The following is a 15,119-nucleotide window of genomic DNA, read 5'->3' on the forward strand; positions in this document are numbered from 1 at the left end:
AAATGGATAGATTAGAACTATTAACTGTTTATTAAAGAAAAGTCATGATCCACAGCTTATGACTTTGCTTACACAGTAATACTTCCAATTTTTAAATGTCGGCCAAAATGGAGTACATAATGTTTGGATGTTGTCCATCTGTCTACTGTTTTTCTTCCATTCAGTAACTCAATTTTCCACCAACTGATGTTGCTACACTTTGTTAGTAGCTTGCATTTTGTCTAAGGAAAAAACTAATTGATTCTGGGCTTGCTACACTTTGTTGGTAGCTTGCATTTTTTCTAAGGAAAAACTAATTGATTCTGGGCTCAAAATGTCAAAGATCAGGGTCACAATGACTAAAACAGGAAAATTCTTACCATACAACAACTTTTCTTAAAATACCAGATACCTTGACCAGCTTTTGCAGATGTCTTAAATACACCTATTTATTGTTATTTTAGGTTTAACAGTCAAAGGGCAAAGGCAAGGTCACAGTGACTTTAAGAAGAAAAATGGCTGCTGCACAATATTTTTCAGTTCTTTATCACCTACTTTAACAGACTTTGAGGATGTCTTACATTTGAGACAAAGAAGACACCTTTTCCTTTTGGGATAAAAATGTTATAGTTCATGGTCAAATAGACTGCAAGAATTTCCACAAAACTACTTAAAAGAGAACTTGTCAACCTGCTTTGATTAAACTTTGTAAATGGCTTGCATTTGGGACAAAGATGTGTATTGATTTTGGAGTTGAGGACAAAGATCAGAGTCCGAAGAACAGTAAGAAGGAAAATGGTTTCCACAGAATGACTTAGAGAGTCATATGCCATAAAATATAACCATATCTTGTACATGGCTTGAATTAGAGACAAGAAAGACAATTATTGATTTGGGGATTAATATGTCAAAGGTATAAGTCACCAAGACTGAGAGAAAAAAAACTAGTTGCAGCAAAATGATTTGAGTATATACGGTTCTGTTGATGGTATTCTTCTTAACTAACATTGTTGTGATATAATTTATACCTCTTTTGTGAAATATCTTATAGCCCTAGTTGTGCTTTCTTTCTTTAGTTACCTTGGTTTATCATTTCTTTGTACCTCCCTTGGAGACTTTTATCTCCCGTTAAGACTTTTATCTCCATTGCAGCTTTTTTTAAAACTAGAAAGTTGATAACTTTATACTGTAACAGCCATGATTGATCACTTATTGATCTGTTGTGTCCAAAAAAGAATGTTATACATTTGTTCTACCTTTGTTATTAAAAAGTATTATATTAAATAGGCTTGACGGTGCCTGCACACTGAACAGATCTGAATTTCATCCTCAGATTTAGAGTATGGACTTACGTATAGTATCTAGTGATCTGACTCACTGAAATTTAAGTTTGCCTTAAAGTTGATTAAACTAAAATTGCCACAAGAATAAACTTAACCTTGATGTTTTTGTTGGTGACAGGCCAGTATGTTGGTTTGTAATTTGCTGCTTGAAATGCTACTTTGCAATTGTTAGTCTTTGGAATGCAGTTGAATATGGGAAGTCATTGTTTTTACATTTATGACAATGTAAAAATTCTGATTTTAGCACCACTCCCAAGTTAGCACCTTTCCATTTGAACTTGTCAAACGTTTCTTTAATATAGCGGCTTCAAAATTAGAAAATGTTGAACTAAATTATTTTTAAAAAAATATGCATAAACAGTGCATTTAGAATTTCAACATAGCTATGTTATTACAGTTTTTCAATACTGTTTCTAGTTATGTTGGAGATCTTAAGATGTTTTGTCAGCAATTCACTCATTTCTCATTATCAATAATTTAAAATAAGCAGATATCATATAATATTATACATATATTATACATAACATATATACTTATTTATAATTTGAATCCATCTGCAGACAACTTATACCCTGTTTTGCCATTACATATGTGCCATCAGATCAGGGTCTATATTGTTTGTTCTACTGCTGACCTCTAGGAAACTGCAGAGACCTGGATCTGCCAGCACATGCATTTGCAGATCTGGGTCTACGCAGTTTGTAGTATGGTTCAGCTTATAATTGAGCATATATGGTATGTAACTGTTCAAATATTTATTTTAGTTTGCCTGCTGTGTTAATTTAATGAATATTTTTTCACAGAATGTTTTCTTTGTATTATGAATGCAAAAGTATAGATTGACCAAAGAAATTACACATTTTGTCAAATTTAAAAATCTGCAGAAATTGTTAAACAGTTCTGTTATCATTTTTTTTTACCTCAAAAATGGTACTCACTGATCTCATGAAGGTGAAATCTCTAAAGTTGGTACCCTATAAATTTAAATTTTGTAAAAAGAAAAAATGACTATGGACAGTACTCTCACAATTAAAATAGATAAAATGGGCACCTGAATTAAATTACTTGTAGTATTTAGGGGACAGCCATCAAATACTTGAGGGTAGAAATGGTAATTGTACTGCCCGCAAATTGAATTGTACAGATGACACATTAGCAGAGCTGGTAAAATGGATATTTATGACAGTAAAACTTTCAAACACAAGACTGTTATTATCTCTGTTGTAAAATACCTCTAAACTTGCATGCAATTTCAGTCCAGCTGCAAACAACATAGACCATGATCTACCATCAAATAATAATATGCCAGCATATTAGGATCTTGTTTGTTTTTTTTATACTAATTAGTACAAAGAAACTGTATGGACCAAGACATATTGGCACATTATACGATGGTAGATCTAGATCTATGCAGTTTGCAGTTGGGTTTGATCTGTAAGCAACTATACATGGATCTTACAAAAATTCTTTTGAAAAATAACATAAAATGTTATTCTCGGTGATGTTGCATGCCATATCATCACAGAGGTGTCAGTATTTTGGAGAGTATATCCTGGATTTTCTGCAGAAAATATTGATGTTCAGTCATTCAAAATTTGCAGGTGTGTCGGGTAACAATTATCACTTGGATGCACTGCGGTCAGTTTTAAATTACGATATTTCCACAATTTACTAATGTGTTCAAAACATGGACAAATTTACAATCAGTGATGATATTTTGCAGATTTTAATCACAGAACAGAAAGCCTTATTTTACAAGACTGTGAAAAAGTTAATGAATATTTTAGAGTCTAAACCCACCGCTCTAGTGGTTAGAGCATACGCCCTGAATGCAGGAGGTCATGGGTTCAAACCACGACTGAGTCACACCAGAGACATAAAATTGGTACTAACAGCTGCCTTGCTAGGTGCTCAGCTTTAAGAGGTTAGTATTAGGACTGGTCGGCCTGTTGTCAGGACAATGTGACTGGGTGGGACATCATGCTACATGTCTGCGGCATTATGCCCCAGTGCTAGACATCACTTTAAAACTGCCACACTGCAGACATCGTAGCGATCTGACTGGAAAATTGTTAAAGCTACATCAAAAATCTATATCACACACACAGAGTCTAAACTCAGTATTATTTTCATTTCACCAGATTACATTCAATCCTCAAGGAACATCCGTTTTAACAGCAAGTGCAGATAAGACTTCAAGGCTATGGGACCCAGAAGATGGAAAGTGTAAACAAATTTTAGAAGGACATACAGATGAGATATTTAGCTGTGCATTCAATTATGAAGGAAATACAATAATAACAGGTAAATTCTTCAGTTTTTTCATGTTCAGTAATTTTTTTATTTCAGTCAGACTTTCTTATGTGAAATGTATTGTTTTAGAATTTACCCTGCTCATAAGGTAACCCCTTTTTTGTAGTCATCTGCCAAAAACAGCCCATAACAGTAGTCCCTCACTATAATGATGTTTAGGGAAGCCATAAAAGGGCACATCAGTAATAGGAAAGATGGCCTTACACTGAGGTAGACTATAAGCTGAAATGAAGTTCACCCAGTATATGGAATCAATGATTACACATGTGCATATTGGGGACCATGTTATGCTGAAGTGCCATGTATTAAATTACTACTGTACCTTATATTGAATTACCACTGTGCTTTATACTGAATTACCACTGTGCCTTATATTGAATTACCACTGTGCTTTATATTGAATTACCACTGTGCCTTATATTGAATTACCACTGTGCTTTATATTGAATTACCACTGTGCCATATATTGAATTACCACTGTGCTTTATATTGAATTACCACTGTGCCTTATATTGAATTACCACTGTGCTTTATATTGAATTACCACTGTGCCTTATATTGAATTACCACTGTGCTTTATATTGAATTACCACTGTGCCTTATATTGAATTACCACAGTGCCTGTAAATTTATGATAGGTCATTGTTATAGTGCATTGAAGAGGTGGTTTTATCAGAAGGGACTCTTTTTCACAGTAAGGTGAAATTGTAAACATCTGCTACTTTCATGTGGGATAAAGATTGCTTTATATCAAGGTTTGCCTGCCAGTGATCAGAAAAACACATTAGAAATTTTATTGAAGCTGCCAGGGCATATGTGTGTCCATTGTTTACCAAATGACATCACATGACACCACATTGTAACAATGTTCATTATGGCAGTGTATGATTGAGATGATCTGTTGGCTAAAACACTCCTTAGTTTCTCTTTGCAAGTTGCAGTTTACTAGAAAACTTCCTTTCATTATAATTTCATCAATGTATCACAGTCATTTTGACATGGCACTGTTCTTCATAGCATGCTTGGGCATATGACTGAATTCTGTGCCATTTTCACCTTGTTTAAATTGCATCACTTTGTGCATTTTGGTACAAACAGCTTCATTGTTCTGATTGGAGATGCCATGTGATCTGTCTGGAGAGAGTGGTACCATTTTACAGGATGTATTAAACCTGATGTCATGTAGCAGCTGAATATTCTGTTCGGTATTTTGTGTTGAATGAACAATGTTGCTGATGTTTGGTCAATATGGTACTCAAAAGTTTCCCTTGACCCACCCCCACCCCAAGTATATTTGCATCATCAAAATGAATGGGAAAGAAGTGATGGAAATATTAATAGTTATTTAGATACTTTTGATTGTAAATTAAACAAGCCATTGTAGTACTCATGTTAATTATCTCTTTGCAGGTAGTAAAGACAACACCTGTCGAATCTGGAGATGAGGTTTGGAACCATTATCTCACCTTTCCAGTATTACTGCATAATGCATCTTATTCAATACATGGTGCGTAACCTATCAGCTGCTGAAATAAGTGTCTTCAGCCATCATCTTTACGAAAGCTTGTAGTGAAGAATAATTTCAGACATGAAGAGCAGCTTTAAAGTTGATTGTGGAAATTGAAGGTTATGTAAAATATGAATTATGTTATTCAGTATGTTTTCAACAACATAATTTTCAGCTTTAAGATGCTCATTATTTCATGCTTGCTTAGAATACAGCCTTTCCTTGAGAGCAAATTTTTCTGCTTTCCAGGGGAAAAAATTAAATTATTGTTTGTGGTGTAGTTTTATATATTAATGACTACCAGTTAATAATTGATGAAAGAATAATCATTTTGTACCCATCAGAAGCCCATGGCATGCAGTCTTCTCTGCTGGCACATTTCTCTTGTTTGCTCTGTTTGTCCTTTCGCCTTGAAAAATTGGAGTCCAGTTGATGTAATGGAACATAACTCAAAATCTTAACCTGAGGAAAAGGTTATACTCAGTTATCTACCTTGACATTGACCACTTCTGTTTAGACTCATTTTAATACAGAATGTTCATAAAAGGCAATTGTTCAGATATTTTCTGTCGAACTTTTTTCAGTGTTTTATTTTTAAAGCAATTCTGAGATAGGAGCTAATGCAAAGAAAAAACTTAAATAGCACGTGTTTCATAATGATTTTGGTATTTGCTTGTGATGAAAAGAGAGGAATATTATTGTCAGTATTTTATGATTTATGTTTGTCCCTTTGTTGTATATTTACCCAACCCTCCAAGCCATTATTTTGATTTTAGTTTGTCACTTCACTTGTGAATTACATTTTTGGTGAATACAGCACCAGTGGCATTTACATTGCTGTCATTAATATAAAGGTGCTGTTTGAAGCTTTTCCTACATCATTTGCTGTGTTTGTCTGAAACAGTAGGAAAATATTACTGTATGTTTAAAGTTTGTAGCCAGATATGTGCAGAATTCCTGTCTGTCTTGCTTTAGTGGATAGCAATGTCATAATTGTTCATTCACCGGCAAGACATATACCTGTGGAGTACATGTCAGATCTAATTGGGGTTTAATATTTTGACACTCCTCCAAACAGCAACATTCACTAACATGCAGTTCTTTTGTCAGTTACATTTTGTCTGCATTTTCTAATTTGATCCCTGAATTATTTACCAAACAATTCCCCCAGCTGGATATAATTGGAAAATCTGATGAAATCTGGGACTTTTTCTTGAAAGTCTTTAGTTAGAGTAAATTTTTTGTGTTTTTGATATTTTTAGGATTCTGCATAAATTAAACCTAATATTTTTATAATCCAGTGTTTAACGCCTAGGTTTTACACTACAACTGTTTTAGTGCATCCATATGGGTCCATTTTAGCTGTTTGGTGTGGGGAAAATGCTTTTTTTAGTGTCAATTTATGTTTCTTATATTTATTTCAATAATTTGACTAAAAGAATTACAAACAGTTGTCTTATAAGAAATCCAGTTTGGTTTATATCATTGAAGTTTACAAAAATTAAGATAAGAAAATTGGGACTTTGATGACATTAGAACATTCCAGATGAAAGTGCCATTAAAAAAAATCAGCAAAATATTGAATTCTATTCATATTAGTTTTTATGCGTTAGACTTGAATGATTTCTTGCATATGCAAGCAGAGTTGAAAGTGTTATAATATTTTATATATGGTTGTGATCAAAACATTCCCATAATGCACAGTGATTTACCCAGTGTGCATCCATTTCATGATTAAAACAGTTTTTCCTTAATTTGCATTCCACATTTTTGTTTTTTAGAGATTGTTAAGTTATTTAGTGAAGTTTAAAATAATGTATGTCATGTTCTGGACATTGGGACCTGTCAGTACAAGTTTTGGGACTTGCTGGTACAAGTTTTGGGGCCAAGTTAATTAGTATTATCTTTCAAGGGTTAATACAGCTTGATGGAGATCATACTTATTTATTTTAATGATGCTTCAGTCAGTCAAGGGCTTCAACAAGCATTATGTGGCAAATGAGAGTCACAGTTCAGTGCAGCAGCAGCGATTGTAAAACAGTGTATATCAAAGAAAACCACCATGTCTTAGATGCAGTTTGTTTTGTCTTTAGTCATTTCTCTTTTGGCCATCTCTAGCTGACCAGAACTATATCACACTCCCACCATGGGTGTCATGTATGTTTTATCCATACTCCTAGATCATGTATTACATATAGCATTTCCGATTCCCATGCTATTCAGCCTTAAACTTTGTAAATATTATTAATAGTGACAGACTGCTGATGGAGACTGCCCTATTGCGTCAAATTTTAAACATAATAAAGGTTTATTTCTTTATTTCTTGTTGGTGTTGTAAAACAAAAATGTAATTGGTCAAACTATTTGCAGACAACAGAGTACAGATATACATTTGTTAGTTTTCATTTTTATTTATCATTATCTATAAATTGCTGACAGTGCATGTTTAAATGAAAGCTTAAATGAAATACTTTTTATATGTATTAAATTTTTAAGCATAAAATGTAGATTCTGTTTGTTAATATATATATATATATATATATATATATATATATATATGTATCCATCATCATGGAACATGGCTTTTAATGGGTGAACAAATCTTCACATATTTCCCTAACAAGGATAGTAAATATAGTTTGTTAAAAAATGAAATTCAGTCCATGTTGTGTTAGTGTTATACAACCATCAGTCTTGCATACTAGCCTTTTGTTCAGTCTGTCTATGTGCGGTTGAAGTTGTTCATCCATTTAAGCTGACAACCTAAATGTAGAAGTTCAAGAGAATTTACTTGAAAAACCTCAATAAATGAAAATTTTGAATATTTTTGCATAAATGTCCTTTATTTGAAATCCGTCCATATTAGAGGTGACAGTATTTTTTAATTTAAATTTCATGAGATTTTGTATTGAAATGTCTGTCAATTTTTTAAGTTGGCTCTAAACCACCATGAAAGGTTGTTTTGGTTCTGTCGAATGTTTTGGGTCATACTATAAAGACTCATAAGTGAATGCAACTTATATACAATGCCGTCCATGTAGGAAACATTTTATTTGTAATGTAATTTTTTTTCTTCCATTTGCATCTTGATATGTTAATTTTGATGCTGTCAGTAGAATTATGTTGACAGAAGATAATAAAACAATTTGAACTTTATATTCACATCAGCTCAGTGTTTGGTAACAGCTGTTCATTATGATAGTAAGATAAATCTCTCAATGTAAACATTTTCTTTGTTTAATTCATCATTTTTTAATCCTGCATGCTCTTCAAGTAATCTGTAAGAAAAATAATAGCATTAGTTGAAAGGTTTTAAGAGCAATATTGAATTTCCAAACTTGGCACATTAAAGTGTTATTTATCTAGAACACATTTTTTAGATTTGTTGATTACATGGATGAAACAAGTGTTTCCAGATGCACAAATTATTACACTGCCGGATTATCAGCTAATGAAACAGTTTATTATCTACTCCAAATCTAAGTCTACTGCTGGGTCTGAATAATCAAAATATTACTGTCCTTATGGGTCATGATAATTGACATGTTACTGTCCTGATGAGACTTGTGTTACTGTCCTGATGAGACTTGATGTGTTACTGTCCTGATGAGACTTGATGTGTTACTGTTCTGATGAGACTTGACATGTTACTGTCCTGATGAGACTTGATGATGTGTTACTGTCCTGATGAGTCTAGACAATTGATATGTTATTGTCCTAATGGGTTTAGATATTTGACATGTTACAGTCCTGATGTGTCAAGACATTTGACATGTTATTGTCCTGATGGGTTTAGATATTTGACATGTTATTGTCCTGATGTGTCAAGACATTTGACATGTTATTGTCCTGATGGGTTTAGATATTTGACATGTTGTTGTCCTGATGTGTCAAGACATTTGACATATTATTGTCCTGATGGGTTTAGATATTTGACATGTTACTGTCCTGATGTGTCAAGACATTTGACATGTTATTGTCCTGATGGGTTTAGATATTTGACATGTTACTGTCCTGTTGTGTCAAGACATTTGACATGTTATTGTCCTGATGGGTTTAGATATTTGACATACTACTGTCCTGATTGGTGTAGATAATTGACGTATTGCTACATAATTGCTCTTGAACATTTGTCATAAGAAATGTTTTCACATTTCCATCACTTTGAGAAAGATACATTATTTCTTACTGTTTAAGACTGCTGTTGCAAAATTTTATAAATTTCATGCAGTTGTCGTTTAATACGATTCAAATTTGTATTGTAGTTATTTATTTTCTTTGTTATTGTGATCCACATCAGGAGATTTCTGGTTTAAAACAACTGCATAACTTTGCTGTCATATGCATTATGGATGGTGAAAAAGAATTAGTACTTTATTGGAGTATATCTTATACCAATTACTATCGCCAGGTAATGTCAAATACAAAACAGAAAATTTATCTTTTTATAAATTTCATATGAAATGAGCATGCATACAAGATATTTTATTTGTAGTAAGATATTTTATTTATGGAGAAATATATGTAATGATTTATCTGGAGGAATGAGGCAATATATGTCTTTACCTGTATAATTACAGTATGGTTATTTATAATGTGTTATTTAAGCTTACCATTCATTGAGGCAAAGCCAATAATACTTGAATGTTTTACGTACATATTTTAGCTCTACTGATATAAAAACCATGATGCATCTCTCTTGTTATCACTACTCCTGCTTCACAGAGGATCAGGTCATATGGTGTTTTCACTATGAGAAGAAATTTAATATACATACCTTTTATCTGCCATGGTTCTTGTTTCTTGGATGAGTTTATCTACCTCATTATTGAAAAGAAAAAGTTGACATCCACATTTTGAGAATTAAACTTTTAATTGGCACTGTACAGCCAGGATTGTGCTGATGTACCACTAAACCCCGTCCATCCATATATACATACTCACTACCTATGACATGTAGACAGCCTGAAATCAAAAGGTGCCAATATGATATCAAACAAGACCGCAATGGTGACCATCTTTAAAATGTTTAGCACTACTTTGCCTCAATGGATGATATGAAAATAGGATTTTCATTGGAATACTTCTTATGTAGTTGGTCCAAAAAGGTATACGACCTTCCAGAATGGCAGCCATCTTTTTATGACCATACTTTTGGTGGCATTGTCCAGAGTTGTCACTTGAACACCTCTTGCATTATTTAATTGGTCCTGAATAAAAATAAGGCAAATCAGAATACCAGTATGTATGTATGTATGTATGTGTATATATATATATATATATATATATATACACACACACACACATACATACACACTATTGTAAGCAAGTTTGAAAACCAGCCAAGGGTCTCTGCTTGCATTTTTACTTTATTGATTGATCTTGTCAGTACAGTGACTTGTAAAATAAAATTGAATTTTTACCTGACTTTGAATATCATTGTTTATCAAAAGACAAGTTGATACTCAGCACTCAGACATTGGTTTCAAAGACAGAGGTTCTGAATCAGGATTTTATGTTTATTAATGGACAAGTTGATAGTTAGCAGTCAGACATTGGTTTCAAAGTCAGAAATCCTGAATCCAGTTTTTAATCTGATGGGTCGTCAGCATGGTAATGAACATGTATGAAATGGATTTTTGTCAAACCACGTTGTAGATACATGAGAAGAATACCTTAAATGCTGCCAGTAACTTTGATTTTTAAAAGAAACATTAATTTATAACTAAACCAAAACTTAGCTTGTGGATATATCTTGGCAGTATCTCAGATGAATCTATCCACAATATCAGATCAAAGGCCAAACTTTTTCTGTTGTACTGTAAACATGTTAACTCAGATATTTATGACAAAATATTGTGAGAATTCCTCAGGAATGTCTGAGATGATTTTAGTACTTATGAAGGAAAAAAAGGAAAATGGATAGAAGAAAAGAGTTCCCACAAATTCCTACCAATTCTTTTTGACCAGTAGAATATGTCCCATCAGGGGACACTTGTTTATATTAGTTTTAGTTTCAAAACATTTGAGTTTGACTATTCTTTACAGCTACGAGTTAAAAAAATGTGGGTTAGTATTACATTTGGTTCGTAATGAGCAAAATATTCTTTAAGACATTTTTTTAAAATTTCCCTTTCTATTCACATTTGAATGTATTCCAAGTATAGCTAGTAAAAAGCAATAGATTTTAGAAGAATGGAAAATGTCACACTGGAGCATATTGGTAAATGCACCCAGGTATATGTTTATAAGGAATGAATTGTCCCAGAGATGCACAGTCAGCACTTACAGTTTGTGTAATGATGTTTGCTTGAGAATCAGTTGCTTTTAGCAGCAAGTGGCACTTGGTTATGGTCTCGTAAATAAATGTTTTCCGCCAAAATTGTGTGCTTTGTCTTTTGTATTGTAATAAATAGCTCTGACACTGTCATTAAATGGCAGAATATTAAAACTATTTAGCAAGCATCCAGTTCCAGACAGATTAGACCCAACTCTACCATTGCTTGGTGTCCACAAACCAGAATCTACCCTGCACGATTGGCATGAAGTCAGAAAAGTAGCTAATTTTTTAAAAAATTATTGCTAAAGAATATCAGAGATGGCTATTACACTTTGTAGTTAAACGGAAAGAAATGGTCTTAGTTTGAATTCATGGAACAAATATTCAGCTTGTTATCAATAAGCTTTATTAATGCTAAACAATACATGCATCCTATGCAACCTGCTTCATGGGTAATGGTGGGGAAAAAAATGAGTTTCTAATTAACATATTATATTCTTATGCTAACCCAAACCCCTACCTCTACTTTATAGTTAGGTAATTTGGTTAACTGTAAAACCTTTTATTTATTACATAAATTAAAATGTTATAATTTGTGTGCAAGCCTATTGACGGTGACAGTTAATGATACCATTCTGATCTCCTTAACAGTTGGGTAATTTGATTAACTTCCTGACCAGGCATAGGCATCAGGCATTAAACCAGATTCATTGTGGGTTATGGATCAAAGGTTTAAAGGTCAAGGCCACAGGATGAATCGTTTTTATATACCTGTCATAAGACAGAGCATATTATGTTATATTGTGTCAATATACTGTCAACAACTATGTCAGTTGAGATTTTCTAAAAACCTAATTAAGTGCCCACTGGGTTTTGATATCGGACAAGCTGAAGCAATTGTTGTATGGTTGCACTAAATAAAAAGTGGTCCACCTTTTCTACTATCACATTAAGTTTTTTGAATTAAATAAAGGAGGTGGAATAAAAAAAAGTTAAAAGGCATACGAATCCTACATGCTTAAGAACCAATGGTCCCCAGTCGTATTTTGGGTAACTCGGATCAGTTGATCAATTGAACACCGTGATAAATTGTATTGTGTACATAATCTAATTAAATTACTTTAAATTAACCTACTCAATGATAAATGTGATTAAAGATAGCAAGGTAACCAAGCAAAATGAGTACTTTGTAAAATAGAGAGCTTTGTTTCACAGATATGGACCATTGTGGGAAAAACGAGTTTCAAAAAATTCCTGAATTTGCACGTAAAGATATTCTCAAGGATGATAAGAAGTATCACTATTACTTTCAATGAAATCACAGCATCAATAATTTACTAATTGAAAAATACAAAAATTGAGTTTCGACATAGACGATTGTCTCACAAACAAAATGTTGCGTTTTTTTTATAAAAAGGAATCTTGTTTGGAAGTGTGTCAACAGTTAGCCTGCTTCCCTGCTTTGTAGACTTCTAGTTTAGCTGAATACTATTGCATCTCACTCTGGGAAACAAGCAGCAGAGGGGGCGAATCCGACATTTTGTCCAATCGTTATTTTGCTTAATTATTACTTTCTGCACTCAACGGATCCGGTGTAGTCAGCGCTGGTAAAAAAAAAACGACGACGTCGTTGGGGGATCGTCGCGTCGTCATTTGGTTTAATTAACACCTTCTGCGCGTCGATCCCCAGTGTCGTCAGCGTCCGGTAAGCACATCGACGACCGCGTCGATGTCATCGCCCCCTCTGCTGCTTACAATGATCTTACAAACAGAGTGATCACTAACTCCTCCTCCTGTAGATCAATTAGGTTATTTGACTGATCGGTGAGTTTAAAATTAATTCTCGTTAAAAACCGATCATGGCATCGCATATAGACCGGATTAATCGGATTCTCAACGATTAAAAATCCCGGAGGGGCTGTTGGTGAAAATGAATAAAGGATATATCCCTGTTGAGCTTGATTTGATTGATTGGTATCTACCTGGTAACTCCCTTCGATAACATCACACACTAGATTGATTGCTATCACCGATGCGATATTTACGTTGTATGGAGCAATATGCCTACCACCATCTCCGTTATCGTGTCTGAGGATATAAGTTGATGGATCGAGAAAATCATTAAGAGACTTTCTTAGTTCTGGCGCGTTGTATCCTGGAAACTTGAAATCGGGTAAATCGGCTTCTGTGATATTATACCCGGTTAGGAATTTTTGTTTATTATCATCGCTGCTATCGGATATTACTTTAACGATTCGTTCATTGATATATTCCATGTCTGATATAAGTTGATTTAACACCTCAACATGTTTTTGTGCTTTTGTCTCTCGTAGCTGTTCTAGTTGTAATTGGTAATAATGATTAATCTCGGCAAACGCACCAGTGATATCATCTAAACGAACTGTGACCTTGGCTGACAATTCAGGAGTTTTCTTATACGGAAAAAACCATTGCATGGTATTCCTGTCTTGAAATATAAACTCGCTGGGTAATAACGTGTTTCTTATAATAGACAAATCATTCAGATAACTGGGATTAATCTCATGATACGATTGCACATTTGTGTGCAAATCCGCGGGTGGATTCTTAGGCCATCCTAGTATGGTTCTTATTGAACTGTTATAAATATCAACCATATACCCCGGTGTGCTTATTTCAATCGTCGATGATAACGTCGGTTCATGAACCGTAATAGCGATTTTTGATTCCTTTCCTGTGATCGATTTTATTCTGCGTTGAAATTCTTTATTGATTTGCTCTATTTGGTATGACCCAGTTGGTATTGTAACCTCCTCCCAGTCTGGGGTCCCATCGGGTTTATTTTTCCGTGTAAAAACCAGCGAGTTATTAGGTTGTTGTCCGTTAAATGCGTCCGCTCGAATATTAGGCCAACTGTGATATACTCGCAATTTTGCCAGCGCTATTTCCTTCACTGGAACCGGCGACGGGAAGTTCACACTGAATTCGGGTTTCGTTGACGTTATTGATATCATATTTGTTTGTACCGGAGTGGTGTTCTCCGCGATCCGCTGAAGTAATTGAAACCCTTCGGGGTTCAGCGACATTATTATTATTCGTTGTCTTTAGTGTCTAATTTCAGCAACCAGGTGGTTCCGGCTTCCAGTTGAAAATCCTCGATTTTTGACATCGCGGAGCTATACAACTGGACCATTGTGGAGAATTCAACATCGGATACGAACAAATTATCAATTGACAACGAGATCAACCCGGATAATTTCGAGTACGCGTCGGATACTATTTGATGTTTTACTGTATACTCGTTGAGTTTTTTTTGAAAACACGATGATATCTTCCTAGTGATTGCGTTGGCAACTCCAGCAACTGTTGTCATCGCGGAGACAGCGATTGGAACAGCGATCGGGGCTATCGTGGTCATTGTGGATAAAATAACACCGGCGCCAGCTACTATACCCGATACCGAGTACACGACCGCGTCGATGGCGGTTATTTTTCTGCGGTATTTTTTTATTTTTATACGGTATTGTTCGGAAAGCGTTTTCAAATTCGCGGAGAATTCTTTTGCGGTATCGAATCGATATTGATGTGATGTCGGTGATACCTCTGATTCAATTTCCTTGGTGGTCATTTTTATTTTAAAAGAACTAGTGTTTTTAATTACTTAGATTCGCTACAAATTCCACATACCATGTAATGTTCGCCCCGGCTAGATTTCTAT

The 15,119-nt window shown here is 34.2% G+C and overlaps 1 protein-coding gene across 1 annotated transcript in view; it reads left to right on the forward strand.

The window, feature by feature from the left end:
• LOC149800050 (uncharacterized) overlaps positions 1–11,524 on the forward strand; it is a 40,135-nt gene extending 28,611 nt beyond the window's left edge. Inside the window, exons 12-13 of the mRNA XM_089959593.1 lie at positions 3,464–3,626; positions 5,046–11,524. Of these exons, the coding sequence (XP_089815719.1) occupies positions 3,464–3,626; positions 5,046–5,080 (198 nt within the window). The 3' untranslated portion in view covers positions 5,081–11,524. The remainder of the gene's footprint in view (positions 1–3,463; positions 3,627–5,045) is intronic.
• The last annotated feature ends 3,595 nt before the right edge of the window (positions 11,525–15,119 follow it).

This window comes from Sinohyriopsis cumingii, chromosome 5, assembly GCF_028554795.1.
Source record: "Sinohyriopsis cumingii isolate HCF-2022 chromosome 5, ASM2855479v2, whole genome shotgun sequence".
NCBI classification, from domain to species: Eukaryota; Metazoa; Mollusca; class Bivalvia; order Unionida; family Unionidae; genus Sinohyriopsis; species Sinohyriopsis cumingii.